The sequence below is a fragment of the Schistocerca gregaria genome, chromosome 2 (assembly GCF_023897955.1).
Source record: "Schistocerca gregaria isolate iqSchGreg1 chromosome 2, iqSchGreg1.2, whole genome shotgun sequence".
Lineage (NCBI taxonomy): Eukaryota > Metazoa > Arthropoda > Insecta > Orthoptera > Acrididae > Schistocerca > Schistocerca gregaria.
Window position 1 is genome coordinate 270550832 of NC_064921.1, and position 20924 is coordinate 270571755.

The 20924-nt window shown below is 41.4% G+C and overlaps 1 protein-coding gene across 1 annotated transcript in view; it reads right to left on the bottom strand.

Moving 5' to 3' along the window:
* LOC126335742 (uncharacterized) overlaps positions 1-20924 on the bottom strand; it is a 513925-nt gene that overhangs the window by 142483 nt on the left and 350518 nt on the right. Inside the window, exon 9 of the mRNA XM_049999199.1 lies at positions 12127-12344. Within this exon, the coding sequence (XP_049855156.1) occupies positions 12127-12344 (218 nt within the window). The remainder of the gene's footprint in view (positions 1-12126; positions 12345-20924) is intronic.

Genomic DNA, 20924 nt, shown 5'->3' on the forward strand with positions numbered 1-20924 from the left:
TAATCTAGGTTAAGTAGTGTGTAAGCTTAGGGACTGATGACCTTAGCAGTTAATTCCAATGAGATTTCACACACATTTGAACATTTCTTCATGAGAAACCAGAATACATCGCCACCCAGCGTTGCTGCTTTAGAGGCAAGGCAATTTTATTTATTTGTTACGTGCACAGGGACCAACGTTATCAGTTTTCAACAGGGCCAGAGGATTCAGTACCTAAGGGGCTGAACGTATTTTGCAGTGACTGCATTGGTACTGGGAGTTGCATTTCCCAATCAGTTCGTATAAAGTCTTTATTAACAATAATACAGAGTAAGTACATCACTTCCAGACACAGACGCTACACGGCAACTCTAGTTTTGTATGTATTCCCAGAGGCGTCATTCATTCGAAGTACTAGACACAAGGTTTTTCTAAAGAACGTTACACACCTGCTGATTAATCACCAGCACATGTACTGCCTGGCGACTCCACAACTAAATGGAAAATATGGAGGAGCATGAACCGCATAAGAATAGCAGTGGCCGTGGCGAAAACGAACATGATAAGGTGGGGTCATGGGAAAGTACTGATTACAAGTATGACTGACGTACTCTGCAACACATGGAACGCATCGCCTGCCCAGACTGTCCCTATATATGCAACCTCGACGATCTGTGGTTGGACGAGAAAGAAGCCTTGGACGTGGCTCAATACTGTGCTTAAAGACTATGTGGGCTGTGCCGCCTCACTCGTGTTCGAATCGTCCGCCCTGTCATCTCGAGTTGGTGGCTTCACGTTGAGTTACGTATAGGGCGCTGCCGGATTAGGGGGTGCTGAATTTTCCACCAGCACCGGGCGTGCGGGTTGGTGCGTGCGTTTGAGCTTGTAGTTTTCACTTGGCGATTGAGTTACTGGTTTTGCCTGTTGATTGTTTCTGGCCCGAAACAAACATATGAACATGCGAATGTGAGACCTTAGCAGTGTCCGACAGACTCACATTGTGTATTAGGAACTATTGGTTTCTTCGGAGCGTCGGTTGATTTCTCCTAGTTGCGGAAAGTGCCTTTTCGATTTGTAAGAGTGAGGCCTTATTGCATTCCCGCTCTTCTTATACTCCGAACTTCGTGTTTTGACGATACTAGATGAAGACGTTGGTTAACTGCTCTCCACCTTTCGGTCTTTGCTCGGCAGCGTTCATGGAATTTTAATGAGCCTGTGTTTTCTCTGGTGTTGTCTTTGCTTGTTGGTATAGATTGTATTGAACTTTGTAACTGTAGTTTTAGTCTGCTTGTGTGTCTTACTGCTGGCTCAGTGAGTGCGTAAGTGTCGTACCGGCAAATATTAGCCTCAAATTTACACGCACTTTTAGTGTGTTTTAGTATCGTGAGTGTGTCGGCTATCTTGCTTATTTTGGCCTTATTGGAGCCAACAGCCGACCTGACGCGTTTTGAACGGGACACCGATGCGGGACCCATCCGTAGGGCAGTTGTACGGTTATGAAAGTTACGTGTTTTTTAAAGTATACTCTGGATCTACGGTTTTCTTGTAAATAGGTATTCGGCTGGAGAGCCGGGCTAACCTTAAAAACTCAAACTCACTTTGAGTAAAATCTAATGGTTACTTGATTAAAATCGTACAACGTGTAACTTGAAAATTAGAACTGTTGCTATATTTGTAATTTAAGAGTGTCATGTTCTGAGGCTTTAGACCTGTTCACTTCTTTGCTTGAGTGGCTCTCAGTAGAGCCTGGCTGCCTTAACTAAACGGTCACTACGCCCTATTCAATCTAAATATTAGAACTGTTGCTGTGTTTGTAATTTAAATGTAGCAAGCCCTGAGCCTTTAGGAGATTTCACTTGTTTATGATCGGGTTTGACACAGTTATCGACTCCTGGGACGAATTTGCTTTAAAAATTGTGTCATAAAATCATCTGATCACTGTGTCGAAATCGTAACAGACTTTGAAATAGCATGGCACTGAAACTAGTCCTACACCTTAACATATAATACACATCACCTATAAAATACATGAAGGTTAGAAATGGCTGCATTGTTACGCATGATACGGAACCCGTGCCAGAGCCTGTCAGATGAATGACCGTGTGTACAAGTTCATAAGAATATAATAATTAATAACCATTCAAAAGCCTGGATCGTACAAAATATTTTCATCCAAAACAACCGATTTCAACATTCTTAGCTGCCATCTTCAGGTCTTAAACTTTTTTTGTAGTATAATATGTTAATTTTAGGCTGAAGCTCGTGCACAAGATGTCATGTGCGTAAAACTCGGCACATTATAAACGTTTGTCATCGCTAAAATATTTAAAAACACACAGCTCCTTGTCCAAAAGGCCGTGTCCATATAAATAATGCCCACAGATACTTGTTCATGCAACAAATACGGTACATAATAGCACATGTGTTTAAATACGATGGACACATACTAAACAGTACACCGTGTAAAGTGGATTTGTGCTGTACTCACGGGTGTCAGTTGCACTTTGTACACCATTTAAAGTGGATTTGTACTGATTAGTATGTGTCCAGCATATGTAAACATATGTGCTGTTGCGTACTATATTTTTAGTATGTAAGAAGCATCTGTGAGCAATATGTATATGGACATGGCCTTTGGGACAACGTGCTGTCTGTTCTTAAATATTTTACCGATTACAAACATTTATAATTTGCTGAATTTCAGCCACTTAACATATTGTGCATGACGTTCAGCGTAAAATGAACATGTATGACTAGGAAAAAAATGCTTAAGACCTGAATACTGTTGAAACGGGCTGTCCTGAATAAAAAAGCTATTTTATGCAATCGGGTTACCATCCGGGATGGACTTTCTAGTAACTCGGTACGTTATTCTTAACGGAATGAAATCGCCGGATGTGAAGGTCATCTCTGGAGTGTTATAGGAGCATCACTGTTTATATTAGGTTGATGCATAATTTCGTAGCGTTTTCCCATAGTAAACACAACAGATACACACAACAAAGACTTTAGTCATCAGTAATATATTTTCAGTCACTATTTACAACAGTCTACCAACGCTGGGGTAACTTTTCGATGCCGCGACTGCAGAAATCAAGTAGTTTTGAGGCGACGAACTCGTCGAGCCATGTTGGAAGCGTTTTTTTCATCTGGAAAGAAACTTCTTAGAAAGTCGTTTGATACAGAGCGGAAAAGGTGAAAATCTAAGAGGGCAAAGTCAGGTAAACAAGGTGGATGCGGAATGATTTCCCAACACAACTCCTGTACAGCGTTTTTTGTTGGTCTAGCAGAATGCGGGCGGGCGTTGTACCAGTCGAAGCAGTCTTCCTGATGTTGTTATCGGATTACGTCGAAGACGTCTCTGTTGTTTACAATAAATGTCAGCACTGACGGTTACACCTCGGGGAAGCAATTAGTAATACACCACACAGTCACTGTTCTAACCGATGCATAACACTATCTTTTGCTGATCCACACAGCTTTTTTGTACGGGGTGTTGCTGCTTTGTTTGGCTAAGCCATTCCTTCCTTGTTCTTACGTTATTTTAACTGTCTGTGGCATTTGCCCCAGAAACTCTAGGGTTGCTAGAATGTGGGTGAAACTTTGTGCCCGATGAGTAAAATCTTCTCAGTGTTCTGACCGCATCAAATCGGAGTTAAAACTCGAGCTATCAGATGACGGTCATGTCATGACAAAAGTAATGGTGTCAATCTTCGAAAGCTCGAATTTTAACTCCGATCTGATGCTGTCTGAACACGTAGAACATTTTATAGAAGGATGCTCGCGTGAAAAACTTGGATGTCGCTTGTGCTACGATGTCATGTGTGCACGGAGGCTGGGGGGTCGCCACCGTGAACAAGTCAATTTACGGGTGCAAATCAAAAAACAAAAGCAATTGTTTACAAACGAATTTTTTAATTCAGAAAACAATATTGGAGTTGGCATTGATTCTCTACATGATCTCCTTCAAACTGTATGTACTTGGCCCACGTCTTGACATGGATTCAAGGAGATGATCCTTCATCAAGGCAAAATGTCCTTGAGCTAGGTAAGCACTGCACGGTAGGTGGCGTTTGAATATTTTACTGCTGCCAAAGATTCATGTTCCTACGTCGTGCTATGCCGCTTATTCCAAGCTTCGTAGTGTTACGCTCATAAACCTATGCGACGGACGAAGTCTTCCCCATCCCCATCAAAATATCTTAAATGTGATTTCGACATTAACGAATTTTCCGAATAGTGTTTGTCAGTCTGTTAACATGAGACCCAACGTACACAAACTTTGCGATAATTTACAGATTCGTAGACGACTGCAAATACAGAATCACGGATAACGTCCAGTTCGTAGGCAATATCATTAATTCTGTCTCGACAATCATCACGAACCATTCGCTCAGTTATCTCTATGCTTCTGTCTGTTTTCGAAGCAGATGGCCCAACCGGAAGCCCTTCATGACAGTTGGTTTATTCATTCGTAATTTTTACGTTCCTGAAGACCACTATTACCGTACCGCAGCTGCATTCTGCGAATAATTTTCGCAACTTTAGTCCCTTCAGAATACAGACAACGCATCGCTGTCATCGTTTCTTCCTTGGTGCATATGGACAAAGAAACGCTCAAGTAAACTGCTCTGATTTCACAACAAATAGAACTATTTTCTGAACTATAATAGCTAACACACAATAACAACAGTGACGTTAATACGTGTGTTTTTTCAGTTAGGCCGGCCTGAGTGGTCGAGCGTTTCTAGGCGCTACAGTCTGGAACCGCACGACCGCTACGGTCGCAGGTTCGAATCCTGCCTCGGCCATGGATGTGTGTGGTGTCCTTAGGTTAGTTAGGTTTAAGTAGTTCTATCTTCTAGAGGACTGATGACCTCAGATGTTAAATCCCATAGTGCTCAGAGCCATTTTGAACCCCCTCCAAAGAACAGGTCTGATGACCTCAATAGTTAAGCCCCATAGTGCTCAGAGTCATTTGAACCATTTTTTTCAGTTAGTGTTGTCAGCCAATGCAGAAGAAAAAATGCGTTTATTTACTGACTCGCTCTCGTAATAGGCTACGGAGGTGGATTAAAGAAAGGAAACAAGATTAAAATTAACGTCCGGTCGAAAACTTAAGTCATCAGAGACGGAACACAAGCTTTGAATACGGAAGGATGAGAAAGGAAATCGGCCGTGCCCTTTCAAAAGAACCATCTCGGTGTTTGTCTTAAAAGATCGATTAGTTTTCTTCTGCGCGGTACTACCGGTGGTGGCCCCAGATATTTTGGCGCCTTGATAAGAATGGTTTTGGTGCTGCTTCTCTTTTTCTTCAAAATGTTTAGGAATAATTTGTGATAACTGATTATATAAAAAAGTAACAGATCATTAACAAGTTAACAATGTGCTAGAATTATGCAACTAAAGAAATAATTCAATGTAGAAGGGCCACTTTATTTTATTCTAAATAGATACGAGGTCATGGTGGTAAAGTCGATGTTAAAATGCCGGCTCTACCATCCAATTCCAGTGCGAAAAACGCAGGAATTTAGGCAATTGCGGAAGTCAATTTTTCATCTTCAGACTTACTTTACAAGAAACGTCTAAGAGCGACCAATATCAAACATACACAAAAGCAATAAAAATAATAAAATAACTTGGCTGCTTACCTTGCAGCCGTGTCTCCTTAAGATTTACAACAACATCAGCGTCAGCTGGCAAAACAGATTAAATTAAATGTGTATGTTGACAATAGGTATTGGTAGCTTCATAATGACAGGCCTATACATGCACCGCCTGTCTATCTGCCAGGAAACCACATCTCGAGGACAAACACAGAAGTAGGGCGTTACAGGAAGACCCGCTGACGAACATAGAAGCATCGCGCTACTTTTGTGTTTTTCTGCAGGATGTGGGTTTCAAGAAGATACACGGGCTGTGCACGTGTAGCGCTGTTATTGTGACGCTGCCAATACCTATGGACAACATTTTAATATGTTTTACCACTTGACGGCGCAAGGAGTGTGTCAGACCTCTCCATTACACTGAAAACAATACATCCAATTTAACGCTATTCTTTGCATTGTGTAAGCACTCAGATATCGATAGCAACAATCTGAGGGCGAAACACGGGAGTGAAGTTTTAAGCATTGTTGTGAGACGAGGTCTGTCTGCAAGAGTGGAAGTAGTAGAGTCTCTCGAGAGACGTGTCACGCTGCCCTCACGTCATATCTTACCACATTCAAGGTCTGATTTCACTTGTGTTGTTGTTGTGGTCTTCAGTCCTGAGACTGGTTTGATGCAGCTCTGCATGCTACTCTACCTTGTGCAAGCTTCTTCATCTCCCAGTACCTACTGCAACCTACATACTTCTGAATCTGCATAGGTTATTCATTTCTTGGTCTCCCTCTACTATTTTTACCCTCCACGCCGCCATCTAATACCAAATTGGTGATCCCTTGATGCCTCAGAACATGTCCTACCAACCGATCCCTTCTTCTGGTCAAGTTGTGCCACAAACTTCTCTTCTCCCCAATCCTATTCAATACTTCCTCATTAGTAATGTGATCTACCCATCTAATCTTCAGCATTCTTCTGTAGCACCACATTTCGAAAGCTTCTATTCTCTTCTTGCCCAAACTAGTTATCATCCATGTTTCACTTCCATACATGGCTACACTCCATACAAATACTTTCAGATACGACTTCCTGACATTTAAATCTATACTCGATGTTAACAAATTTCTCTTCTTCAGAACCGCTTTCCTTGCCATTGCCAGTCTACATTTTATATCCTCTCGACTTCGACCATCATCAGTTATTTTGCTCCCCAAATATCAAAACTCCTTTACTACTTTAAGTGTCTCATTTCCTAATCTAATTCCCTCAGCATCACCCGACTTAATTAGACTACATTCCATTATCCTCGTTTTGCTTTTGTTGATGTTCATCTTATATCCTCCTTTCAAGACACTATCCATTCTGTTCAATTGCTCTTCCAAGTCCTTTGCTGTCTCTGACAGAATTACAATGTCATCGGCGAACCTCAACATTTTTATTTCTTCTCCATGGATTTTAATACCTACTCCGAACTTTTATTTTGTTTCCTTTACTGCTTGCTCAATATACAGATTGAATAACATCGGGGAAAGGCTACAACCCTGTCTCACTCCCTTCCCAACCACTGCTTCCCTTTCATGCCCCTCGACTCTTATAACTGCCATCTGGTTTCTGTACAAATTGTAAATAGCCTTTCGCGCCCTGTATTTTACCCCTGCCACCTTTAGAACTTGAAAGAGAGTATTCCAGTCAACATTGTCAAAAGCTTTCTCTAAGTCTACAAATGCTAGAAACATAGGTTTGCCTTTCCTTAATCTATTTTCTAAGATAAGTCGTAAGGTCAGTATTGCCTCACGTGTTCCAGTATTTCTACGGAATCCAAACTGATCTTCCCCGCGGTCGGCTTCTACTAGTTTTTCCATTCGTCTGTAAACAATTCGTGTTAGTATTTTGCAGCTGTGGCTTATTAAACTGATTGTTCGGTAATTTTCACATCTGTCAACACCTGCTTTCCTTGGGATTGGAATTATTATATTCTTCTTGAAGTCTGAGGGTATTTCGCCTGTTTCATACATCTTGCTCACCAGATTGTAGAGTTTTGTCATGACTGGCTCTCCCAAGGCCGTCAGTAGTTCCAATGGAACTCCGGGGCCTTGTTTCGACTCAGGTCTTTCAGTGCTCTGTGAAACTCTTCTCGCAGTATCGTATCTCCCATTTCATCCTCATCTACATCCTCCTTCATTTCCATAATATTGTCCTCAAGTACATCGCCCTTGTATAGACCCTCTATATACTCCTTCCACCTTTCTGGTTTCCCTTCTTTTCTTAGAACTGGGTTTCCATCTGAGCTCTTGATGTGCATACAAGTGGTTCTCTTATCTCCAAAGTTCTCTTTAATTTTCCTGTAGGCAGTATCTATCTTACCTCGAGTGAGATAAGCCTCTAGACCCTTACATTTGTCCTCTAGCCATCCCTGCTTAGCCATTTTTCACTTCTTGTCGATCTCATTTTTGAGACGCTTGTATTCCTTTTTGCCTGCTTCATTTACTGCATTTTTATATTTTCTCCTTTCATCAATTAAATTCAATGTTTCTTCTGTTACCCAAGGATTTCTAGTAGCCCTCGTCTTATTACCTACTTGATCCTCTGCTGCCTTCACTACTTCATCCCTCAAAGCTACCCATTCTTCTTCTACCGTATTTCTTCCCCCCATTCCTGTCAATTGCTCCCTTATGCTCTCCCTGAAACTCTGTACAACCTCTGGTTCTTTTAGATTACCCAGGTCCCATCTCCTTAAATTCCCACTTTTTTGCAGTTTCTTTAGTTTTAATCTACAGATCATAACCAACAGATTGTGGTCAGAGTCCACATCTGCTCCTGGAAATATCTTACAATTTAAAACCTGATTCCTAAATCTCTGTCTTACCATTATATAATCTATCTGAAACCTGTCAGTATCTCCAGGCTTCTTCAATGTATACAGCCTTCTTTTATGGTTCTTGAACCAAGTGTTAGCTATGATTTAGTTGCGCTCTGTGCAAAATTCTACCAGGCGGCTTCCTCTTTCATTTCTTTGCCCCAGTCCATATTCACCTACTACGTGTCCTTCTCTCCCTTTTCCTACTACCGAATTCCAGTCACCCATGACTATTAAATTTTCGTCACCCTTCACTATCTAAATAATTTCTTTTATTTGATCATACATTTCTTCAATTTCTTCGTCATCTGAAGAGCTATTTGGCATATAAATTTGTACTACTGTAGTAGGTGTGGGCTTCGTATCTACCTTGGCCACAATAATGCTTCCACTATGCTGTTTGTATTAGCTTACCCGCATTCCTATTTTCCTATTCATTATTAAACCTACTCCTGCATTACCCCTATTTGATTTTGTGTTTGTAACCCTGTAGTCACCTGACCAAAAGTCTTGTTCCTCCTGCCACCGCACTTCACTAATTCCCACTGTATCTAAATTTAACCAATCCATTTACCTTTTTAAATTTTCTAACCTACCTGCCCGATTAAGGGATCTAACATTCCACGCTCCGATTCGTAGAACGCCAGTTTTCTTTCTCCTGGTAACGACATCCTCTTGAGTAGTCCCCCCCGGAGATCCGAATGGGGAACTATTTTACTTCCGGAATATTTTAACCAAGAGGACGCCATCATCATTTAATCATACAGTAAAGCTGCATGCCCTCGGGAAAAATTATGGCCTTAGTTTCCACTTGCTTTCAGCCGTTCGCAGTACCAGCACAGCAAGGCCGTTTTGGTTATTGTTACAAGGCCAGATCAGTCAATCATCCAGACTGTTGCCCCTGCAACTACTGCAAAGGCTGTTGCCCCTCTTCAGGAACCACACGTTTGTCTGGCCTCTCAACAGATACCCCTCCGTTGTGGTTGCACCTACGGTACGGCTATCTGTATCGCTGAGGCACTCAAGCCTCCCCACAAACGGCAAGGTCCATGGTTCATGGGGGTGTGATTCCACTTATATAGCCAGAAGAGATTTAGATGGCTTAACTAGGCTTGAAGATGGAATTCAAGGTAAAATTGGCATGCATGGCGCAAAAGCAATTGCAGGGTTAGGCTCGTGATTGTTAGTCCGAGTATGCAATAATCCCGTGTTCCGCTTGTCATTTAAAGAAGCCTCCTTATCCTCCAAATAATAGTAATTATTCTCCACGTGTAGTTAATAAATATGCTGTGGTTATTAAATGTTAATATAAATTTGAAATTGAAATAACGTGTTAATCTGGCACTCAGCCATTATTGACATCGATGTCATTGTAATAGTTATTGTCTATTACTGTTTATGGGTTATAATGATTCTGAAGTTTTAAAAGGACTTAATTTATTAATTCCCCTCTCACAAGTTATGTAGTTGTTTCATTGAATTAATTCTTAGTAACAATAAGCTTTAGCTGCTGCTGCTGCGAATTGCTGTAAACCACATGGACAAAAGTGGTGAATGCAAAAATTAGGGCCAAATCAGAGATACTGACACACTACAACATGTCTTGTACTCTAATCCAGTAAATTTCGTTGCACAAGCCAGATTCGGTATCACTTGTAAATTCTTGTTCAGAAACCCAGATAGCTTAGGCATTCATTGTAACATTGTTCATTTGTCCCTGGAATTTTTCATATTCAAATATGCAGTCAGATAGCTAATCCAAATGTTAGTTTTAAGTTTTTCATGTAACAATCCATATTTGTAACCACGATGCAAGTGCTTTTTTTGGAAATATATAAGGGGCAGTCAAATGAAAACGAGTCAGATGGAAAAACTAAGTAAATTGTTTATTATTTGAGAAATAACCGCCATAACTGTTAATACATTTACGCCACTTCGAGACAAAATGGTGAATGCCTTCATGAAAAAATGTTTGCCGTCGCTTACAGAACCATGATTGTACCCAGGCATGCACCTCTTCGTCCGAAGCAGGGCTCCAAAATTATGGGAATCGCGTGATGAGAGAAAGAGACTGCATCGAGGATGTGTAAGGGATTCCCAGCGGAAACTTCTGCACCGGAATCGAAACAGCATTCGCAATAAGGGGGCAGGCTCACACTTTGTCAAGGCTGTTTCTACTACTGTTTCGGTACGTAGGCAACCGCAAAAGATTTTTCCATGGAGACACTGATCGTCTTGTCTCGCAGTGGTATAAATGTGTTATCAGTTTTGGGGATTATTTTTGGAATAATAAACAGTTTACTTACTTTTTTCCATCTTTCTCGTTTTCATTTGACTGCCTCTTGTATGTCTGTCATAAATGAAAATACAACATGATATTGATTTCATTACCATTGTGACGTATAGGTTCCACGTAAAAATTCCAGCTGGTCGCACATGTCCCACCCCTGCCCACGTTGAAAAACGAAACGATGGTTATTATTTTTAATATATTGATACGTCGGACTACTACGTTAACTAAAAGCCATACATGTCTTTCACTCCGAAAAAAGTGATAGTGAAAGGATAAAGGAGACATATGCAGCTTTTAAATATAATAATTTTGAAAAACGAAGAGTTGGCGCGATAATTGCATGTCTTTGTATTAAAACTACCAGCTTTAGGCAAACAACAAACCAACCTTGGCTATAAAAAATGACATTAATTACAGCACATGCACCCAATTATGATCATCCGTATCTAGACCAGCGTTATAGATTAACTGCATTAAAGCTATAGAATGAGGATAAGTACCCGATTTATGCAGGGTGATTCTGTAACGATGTTACAAACTTCCAAGAATGATGAGACGGCTAAATGTATCAATTTTAGGTAAGCTAATCTGGTTCCGAAACGACCAGTTTACAATTTATAAGCGAAAATCATTTTGATACCTTTGGCAGCGAAATATATGCATGAACCGGTACTATTGCTGCTGAGATGTAAGGTAGGCTACTTGCAGTGGTTGTAGTATGGACCAAAACAAGGAAAAATGTCTAAAAAATGTGGTCTTTAGCCGGCCGGAGTGGCCGAGCGGTTCTAGGCGCTAAAGTCTGGAGCCGTGCGACCGCTACGGTCGCAGGTTCGATCCTGTCTCGGGCATGGATGTGTGTGATGTCCTTAGGTTAGTTAGGTTTAAGTAGTTCTAAGTTCTAGGGGACTGATGACCTCAGAAGTTAAGTCTCATAGTGCTCAGAGCCATTTTTTTTGTGGTCTTTAAAATGCAGAGCCTAAGATCTATGAGCATTTGCTCATCTTAGAGACTGTGAAATGTGTCTCTTCTACTATATGGTCTTTGGTTTCCGTAAATTTGGAAGCGGTAGTATGGACGAAAACAAGAAAAAAGTCTTCTAAATGTGGACTTTAAAATGTATACGTCAGGACCCATGGACACTTCTTCGGTTTGTAACATCATCATCCTGTACATTAGGCAATGTGTTCACAAGGTGAAGTATATGATGTGCTGTAGTTAGGCTTTTTTTTTAAAAAAAAAAAAAAAAGGCTGATAATGGTATGTTGTTTGACCGAACCTTGTAGTTTTGGTACAGAGGCGTCACGACCAGTGAGTCAAATTACGGTTTTTCAAAAATATGTTGATTCCTAAATGAGTGTGTGCTCGTCTGGCAGAATGCAGCGCTGCAGCGACTGACCGTTCTCGTCGATGGCCGCGGGCTGCCGCGGTCGCGGCCGGTAGCGAGGGTCGAGCAGCGCGAACGTGGAGTCCTCTGGCCCGATGCCGCGCGCCTGCTCCCACTCGAAGAGGCGCCGCGTGAACGCCTCCGAGATGCCCTGGAACCGGAAGCTGCCCGTCGACGTCTGCACCAGCACCTCCTGCCCGGCGCGCATCGCGCTCCGCATCTTCTCCAGCCTGCAGCAACACCGTCTGCCTCAGCAGTAGCTGCCGCTGTCACAACTACACGCGGCGCGATCCAGCACAGTCGGAATACAGCAGTTTAGCGGATGTTGTTCTTTTGCTGACAGCTACTATAGCCCTGGCTGAAACTGATCCTACCTAAGTAGCAACTGATAGTTAGAGTTTTCCATAGACTAATAACAGGGGTTAGGATTTTTACATGTGCCTTACTAAAACAAACTATTGCTCGTATTTTATGATTGCTTGCTGCAATCTTTGTTCACTGTGCTTTTGAAGGATGATGAACGCAATGTACAGTATGATCAAATGGCAAAAGATATTTTTTATGTGATATCTTAATAAAATATATCATCTCATGGCCATAGCACCTCCACATATCAGAAGAAGAACAGCAGCAGAAAAAGAGAAGCGGAAACAGGAGACAGATGCAAGACACCGCTTGCTCAGTTGTGAATACCAACATCCAAGATTAAGATCAAGATAGAGTTTCCTCCGTTCAACAGAACATTTTTTTAATGTCGCCTGCAAATCGTCGAATACAGCTTTGGCGAAACTCACTATCAGAGAGATACTGGAACAGCCCTAAAGAAGAGCTTGCTAAAGAACGTCACCTCCCATATAAAACATGGAAGGTCCTCAACCGGCTGAGAACTGGTGTATCCCGATGCAAGGTCAATTTGAAGAAATGGGATTTCTCTCCAGGAGATGAGCTATGCGAATGTTGCGAACAGCACGATCATCAACACCTGCTCAACTGTAGAAACCTCCCAGCCCATGCCCGAAGGACTACCTGGTTATCGCCAATACACCAGTTCAAACGGCGGAATTTTGGATGTCATATGGAATTTAATCATATACTTATATTTTTGTAAACTGATGTCATATCGAATTTAATCAAGTACTTATATTGTTTGTAAATTGCTGCCTATAGGCTATGTATGTATGTTCTGTTCTGGACACGAGTAAATAAATAAATAAAATTAAAATTAAAATTTTAAAATTTCAGATTTTGAACAGTATTTGAAACCACCCTTCTTGCCGAATCTCATGATTTTAGGTCAACGTTAAGTACCCCATAGGTTTTGACGCGTGTATTTTTGAATATAAGAATTGTTGTTTGTTGTTGTCTTCAGTTACCCTCCACGCTGCCCTCCAATGCTAAATTTGTGATCCCTTGATGCCTCAGAACATGTCCTACCAACCGGCCCCTTCTTCTTGACAAGTTGTGCCACAAACTACTCTTCTCCTCAATTCTATTGAATACCTCCTCATTAATTATGTGATCTACCCATCTAAACTTCAGCATTCTTCTGTAGCACCACATTTCGAAAGCTTCTATTCTCTTCTTGTCCAAACTATTTATTGTTTATGTTTCACTTCCATACATGGCTACACTCCATACAAATACTTTCAGAAACGACTTCCTGACACTTAAATCTATACTCGATGTTAACAAATTTCTCTTCTTCAGAACCGCTTTCCTTGCCATTGTCAGTCGACATTTTATATCCTCTCGACTTCGACCATCATCAGGTATGTTTCTCCCCAAATAGCGAAACTCCTTTATTAATTTAAGTGTCTGATTTCCTAATCTAATTCCCTCAGCATCACCCGACTTAATTCGCCTACGTTCCATTATCCTCGTTTTGCTTTTGTTGATGTTCATGTTATATCCTCCTTTCAAGACACTGTCCATTCTGTTCAATTGCTCTTTCAGATCCTTTGCTGTCTCTGACACAATTACGATGTCATCGGCGAACCTCAGCGTTTTCATTTCTTCTCCATGGACTTTAATACCTACTCCGAATTTTTCTTTTGTTTCCTTTACTGCTTGCTCAATATACGGATTGAATAACATCGGGGAGAGGCTACAACCCTGTCTCACTCCCTTCCCAACCACTGCTTCCCTTTCATGCCCCTCGACTCTTATAACTGCCATCTGGTTTCTGTACAAATTGTAAATAGCCTTTCGCTCCCTGCGCGGTGGGGACCCTTACCAGATAGAAGTGACGGAGAGTTCATCGAAAAAGTTCAAAGAAATACAGCACGTTTTGTACTATCGCGAAAGAGGGGAGAGAGTGTCATTGAAATTATACAGGATTTGGGATGGACATAATTAAAACTAGGACGTTTTTCGTTGCGAGAAATCTTCTCGCGAAATTCCAATCACCATCTTTCTATTCCGAATACGAAAATATTTTGTTGACGCCGACTTACGTAGGGAGAAACGACCTCCATGATATAATAAGAAAAATTAGAGCTCGTACTGAAAGATGTAGGTATTAATTCTTGCCGCGCGATATACGAGATTGGATTAACAGAGAATTGTGAAGGTGGTTCGATGAACCCTCTGCCAGGCACTTAAATGTGATTTGCAGAGAATCCACGTAGATGAAGATGTAAAAACCCATCTAACTGCTCCCTGACGGAAGTAAAAATATCCCACTGGTTTTCCTTTTCAAGACATTGTTCTTCTAATCGTTTAACAGCTGCAGTCAGGTACTTGTAACTATGGACACAAAACAGTTCTCTCTGAAAATTATATATATTCTCCGGTAGCAGAAATTACCTTGTTTGGAAATAGCATTTGCGTCGACTGGAACCAAAGAAGGCAGAAAATCTTTAATCTTGTCAAAATTCTCACACAACGCCGTACCACAATCAATACACGATGCGTAGAGAGTAATGACCAGGGGCGCTTCGGTGATTCCCCGGCAGGCTCCACCTCGACTCGGAGCTTTCAGTTCAATCTCCTTCAGGGCAGAGATGAATTGATTTGCGATGTAGTATTCGTCCCTTACGGATTTACAGATCCTGCGAAGGGCATAGAGCAAGCATGTCACGTACTTCAACGTATGGCACATAGGCTTCAATAGGTTAATAGCTGGAACCATACATGGAGCCTGGTACGTAACCACCAACAGAACCTTTTCCGCCCAATATCACTAGGCTACAGTTTTTTACAGAAGTCCATGATTGATTACATTACTGTACTGACATCGGCTTTCTGCAGCTCATACATTTTTAACAATTTGGGCTTAACTTTCTCCCCTGCTAAGGCAATAACTGAAGTGTTCAAAACATAATCGTTCAATTGATCTACGGATTCATCCAGAATGGTGCCCACCCTCCAGTTGAGTACTTTATCCTTGATTCTTCGTATATGGTTTCTTGGTAAACAGGCTTCAAATAGTTTTTTCTTAAAGAACTGTCATCGGGCATTGACATTTGTGTATTGTTGCAGAAATCCCTAGAAGATTTTATAGTTCACCAATATATCTAGACCCATTACTTTACAGCCAATAATTTAGAATTATATTCCATGCACCTGCTGAGTACCTAAGTAAAACTTTTTGACACCCCTCCGTATTATGCTAATCCATGGAACAGAGAAAGGTTGTGACCCGTTTACGTCACTGCTGAGTACAGATCTCCAACTTTCTTTCTTGCCATGACATAGTAGGGTGCTCGTTGTCTGACCGAAGAAACCAAGTTTCAGTTATTGACCGTATCCCGAACTACTGTCTGGAATAGTAATCAGAAACGCAGCTGCCTGTAGGAAAGCGCGTTACAAAGAGGTATAAAGGTGTATGTCCGATGATGTGTGCGGCAGATAATATCTCAAGAGTTATTGGACCACCATGTGCTTCAAACAGAGAGTTTATTCGTAGATGTTGAATCCTGGAGGTAGCATTACGAAATAGACGATGAAAGACAATCGATGAAGTGTAAGAACCTATTGCGTCCAGTCAAGAAAATAAATCAAGAAGTATGGATTTAATGAGAAATTTATGCTGCTGCTGTAATGAATTTCAAGGCCGCAATGTAGTTGCATTTGTAAGATCGTCTACCAATTGCACTACGATCAAACCGCCGGGGACATGCCTCACAAGGATACTGCCGCTTTGTGCCACCGCACTCCCTCATACGGCTAACTGTACTGAGGATACACTATTACGTGATGTGATATCTGTAGGACTGAAACCTGACCCACATTGTCCACACTTGGCGCTGAGGTGCTTTCACCTGTCTGGACATTTGAAAGAACTTTCACAGGATCAGAAGTTTGTAGGTGACAGCATAGTCAGAACGTAGTCAAAAGACAGTAGAAGATGCCTACGTGTCATCAATTTTTTTTTCCTTCGTGACTCTTGGACGCGTGTGGTTTATCGGACCAAGTATGTTCCAAGACAGGGTGAATATACCGGAAGATAAGACAACTGTTTCTGTTTCTAAAAACATTCTAATAATATTCTACTTATTTCATGACTTCCGTTATATAAGGTCATGCATACTGGCAAACGACAGGATAAAAGAAAGCCATCCAAAATTTAGTTCAGAATTCGTATAGAACTGATAAATACTGAATATTATAAATTCAGACTAAATAGAAAAACAATGAGCTTTCGGGTAACCCAAGCTAGGTACAGGCAAAATTATCATAATTGTCAAAAGAGTGGATATCTAAATGTAGAAAGAGCAAATAGACTTAGGGTACAACAGAAGCAGATCATTAGTATGAGTCAAATACGCCAAATGAGCATACACGATGAGAAAACGTTGGCAGTTCTGTTTCCGTCACGTAACGGTATCCTGTGTCGCATATCCTGGACTCTCATTCGGGAGGATTCGAATCCCCCGCCTGCCCATCAAGATAAGTTAACTGTAATTTCCAAAAACCACATCAAGAAAATTCCAGGATGGCTCTTTTAACAAAATTGCTTGATACTTGACACTACGCGTTACTCAAATCAGAGCGCTCAACGTCACGCACGAACTGTTCGCCGTTGCCAGACTGCCACAACAAGTGCTCACTACTGATTACTGGGACTCCTGTTGTAATTCTGTCCGAAGGAGAGTTACATTATATGAAGTGACAAGGAGCTAGAGTATATAACCGTAAAATTGATGGCCCTGAACATTTAAATTAAACCGTGCTCTTAAGATTACAGTAGGTACGTACAGGTTTGTATTCTGTCTAGAAGATAAAAAACTATAATAATGCGTATATTTATTTCATAAATAACTCAAAATCGTAAGAGGGAGTCCACTGTATAGCGACTGTTACTATGAGCTTCCCACCAATTCTATTTCTACAGCATAAGCTTCAAAATGCTAATTACTGCAAAATTTATTCTTAATATAAATGGCAACTCCGGCTTTCACTTCACTTCTCAGAGTAGTTCGTGGTCCCTTGATAACCATAAATTCTAGCCTATATTTCTTACACAACGTGGGCAATTCAAAACGAAACAAAACTGCAAAATCGCTTAGTAAATATAGAATTGCCAAAGGGCGCTTCTAGCCAGCCAGGCAGCCATATTGTGTGCACGAATCGCACGCGGTCCATCAGATTGCCTGGGATTTATGTGATCAGCGACCGACCGCTACGATTTGGCCACACACGTACGATCTACCAAGCGTTCGGTCGCCCATGCAACGCGTCGCTGCGATTTGTGTGTGTGTGTTTTTTCGTGTCGTTTATCATGTCTGATGAACTCCGAACGAAAAGGGTCAGTCCCAGGATCCGGGATGAAAACAAACCAGAAAAGAGAGCCGGACAGGGAATGTCGTTTAAAAGACAATAGCGAAAGCTCAAGTGCAATGTGCGGGAATACTTTGAATAGGAGTCGGATAATGGGGGACCTCTCTTACCGGTGACCAAAGTAGTCGCGCGAACAGCAGCCATGGTTAATGTTAGTGTAATATCCACACTTCGTATTACTAAAGAGAAATACGAGAACTAAAGAAGTGAAGCAAGACAGTCTTGTCTTCATATGCTGGCCGAGAAGAGAAGTGTACAGAAGCCAGTAACAAACCTGGATGCTTTTGCACAAGATGCTAGTCAGCGTCTCGTAATCATTATAACAAACGAGATTGGCCTTCGTTAGATAAGCTACATACAACACTGCGTGAGATGGAACTGTTTGAAGGCAGCAGATCGTCGTTGCGGTATTAAGTATAAAAAAATTTTCAAGCTGTAAAATGTTGATGGAATGAGAAGACATAGCCGCATGGCTATGCAGATTTTTCGTGAAATAAAAGATTAATTTTGAGGACATCGTTGAGTCGATGAAACATGGATGAATGCAGGTCAAACTGTTACGAAAGGTTGGAGTGACGACAAAGGAGAAGGTATGTCGTTCCCACTTGCAAAGGCTGTAGAATTATTCTTTTGCCATGCTTGTACCTAACATGGCTGTATTTCCGGTTGTCAACTGTATTTCAGTTCCAAGTAAACCTCAGAGGACAATGAGGAAATGAATCATGAAACATTTTTAAATAGGTTGAGATAGACGTTGCCAAGCTAAGAAATACCGACTAATTATTTTCGACAGTATCCCATACCATTCAGTTTTAAAGGATAAATTTGCAACCCGGTCCTTTCGAAAGGAAGGCATTATTCAGTGGTGAAGACGTCACAGAGTTACTGTGGACAAGTCACTAAAAAAGGTAGAATTATTAGAACTAGTGGAACTTCAGAAGCCACAATTCCTAATGTACGTTATCGACGAGGGAGCTTATAAATGTGGACTTGGAGTCGGCAGACTACCATTTTATCACTGCCACTTACAACTGAACTTAGTTGTGCGCAAGTGGAAGGATATTTTGCTTATGAGAGTAAAAAAAAATAAATTACAGTTAGTTAAATTGAGACCCTGACTATTCAGGGCTTGGACAATATCAGCGAAATAGACTGGAGGGCTCTGTGATGCTTACGAAGCGAGTAATTGACGAAGCGTGGAATAATGGAAGTCTTCTCGGAGATAGTGTTACGAAACTTATTATTGCTTATGGCTGTTAATGTTTTACTTTGAACAAACAAGAAAATTCCTTGTGTTATTTCTTATTATTAAATTATTTCTAATTCCATATGCATACTTACAGTGTTGTTGCAGTCGTGTAATATATTACTGTGTCGTATGTGTACTTCTATCTGGTGGTACATGTGTGTTCATGTAATCTGTACCTGTACGTCCATCTGCTTCCATATCAGAGTTTGAATCTGTGTTGACCCATGTACCGGTATGATGCTGCGTGGCGTGTGTGTCGTCGTGATCTCGCACATTGTGATCGTTCCTTATTATAAGTCTTGTGTAACGCTCTTGATACCTCATCAGTGAAGAGGTTAAGTATGCTCAATTTATCTGGGCCTCTTAAAGCTTACCCTATGTATTCGGTTTCTGTCATCAGTCTTGCATGTGTGTGTGTGTGTGTGTGTGTTTTAGGTGTTCGGGGGCTCAGTACCCCACATGCACATCTTTCACTTTGGCTAAGGCCAGAGCTGCGCAGGTGTGTGTATAAGGGCCATGGCCAGTCAGGAAGAGTGCCATACTGCGGCCTGGGTCAACATCTCTCAGCGTCAACGGTTCCCGGATGTTCTGGAAGAAAGAAAAGATCCGACATCTCTAGTGAAATGTTTTCCATTCTTTTTGTCATGTCTCAACATACCAAAGATTTAATTGGCGTGTTTCTGTAATAAGCTCACCTGTTACCTCATGTACCTCGTCCAGTCTTCCCCTTCTCAGAGAGTATGCTGTTGCTCTGTGTCTGAAAGTTATGTCAGTGGTGTGTCGGAAGTACAACACATAGGCCTTCCATGGAATTGGTGCCAAATGCCCCCAGCATCATCGCCTCACAATGATTGCGTGGGTCGTGAGAGACAGTCGATGTGCCCATGCACTTGCTGCGAAGCACGTAACAGACTCGAAGAGGGCTGTATGATACATTCGTAGTGTCTGTAATGGTACTCTTTAGTGAGTTGTGTTTAGTGTAGGAAGCTTGTGCATTAGTCTTGTTGATTTTTTGAACTGTCGCCCTCCCGAATGCGAGTCCATTGTGCTTACCACGGCGTCACCTGACTCGGTGCGAATGTAGAAGTTCTGAACAATAAGACAGCTCAGTCAACCCAGTCAAATTAAACAATTTTGCAATGTTATACGACGCATATTTTTATTGAACGTCATTCGATCTCCTTCCCCCCCTCCCCCCTAACATCGTCCACGTCAGCAAGCAAATATACTTGCAAATATGTTTTGGAACACGATTCTGCCTTGAAAAAACACAGTTTTCTTGTTTCTACCCGTACGTGTTTCGGTGAAGTTTCACCATCGTCAGTAGGTTCATTTTATTTTCTTAGTAGCAAGTACTGATCTTCATTTAGCTACGGAACAGCTGACATTTTGGGGCAACTTGTGATTTGCAATTGTCGTGGTTTTCACGTTGTCTTGACTACGAAAATTGTATTTCTAACTGCACACTGTGTAACTGTTTATGAAATATTCAAACATATTTGCATTCATTAGTGTTCTGTGCACAACTGCATTTATGAATTCAGAAATGGAAAGTAAAAGAGTAACTGTCTAGGCACACACGTCCAGCGTCCTGCGATATCAAGCAGTAGCAGAGCTACAAAGGGATATCCCCGAGCAGTAAGGAGAAATTAATAATTACGCCTGGCATTCGACTGATAAGACAAACGACGTGATAATGTCACTGAATCACACTGAAGTTGCTGTTATGACTCAGTATAGAGTTAAAAAGGGGCATCTCCGAGCAGTACTGAGAAGTCAC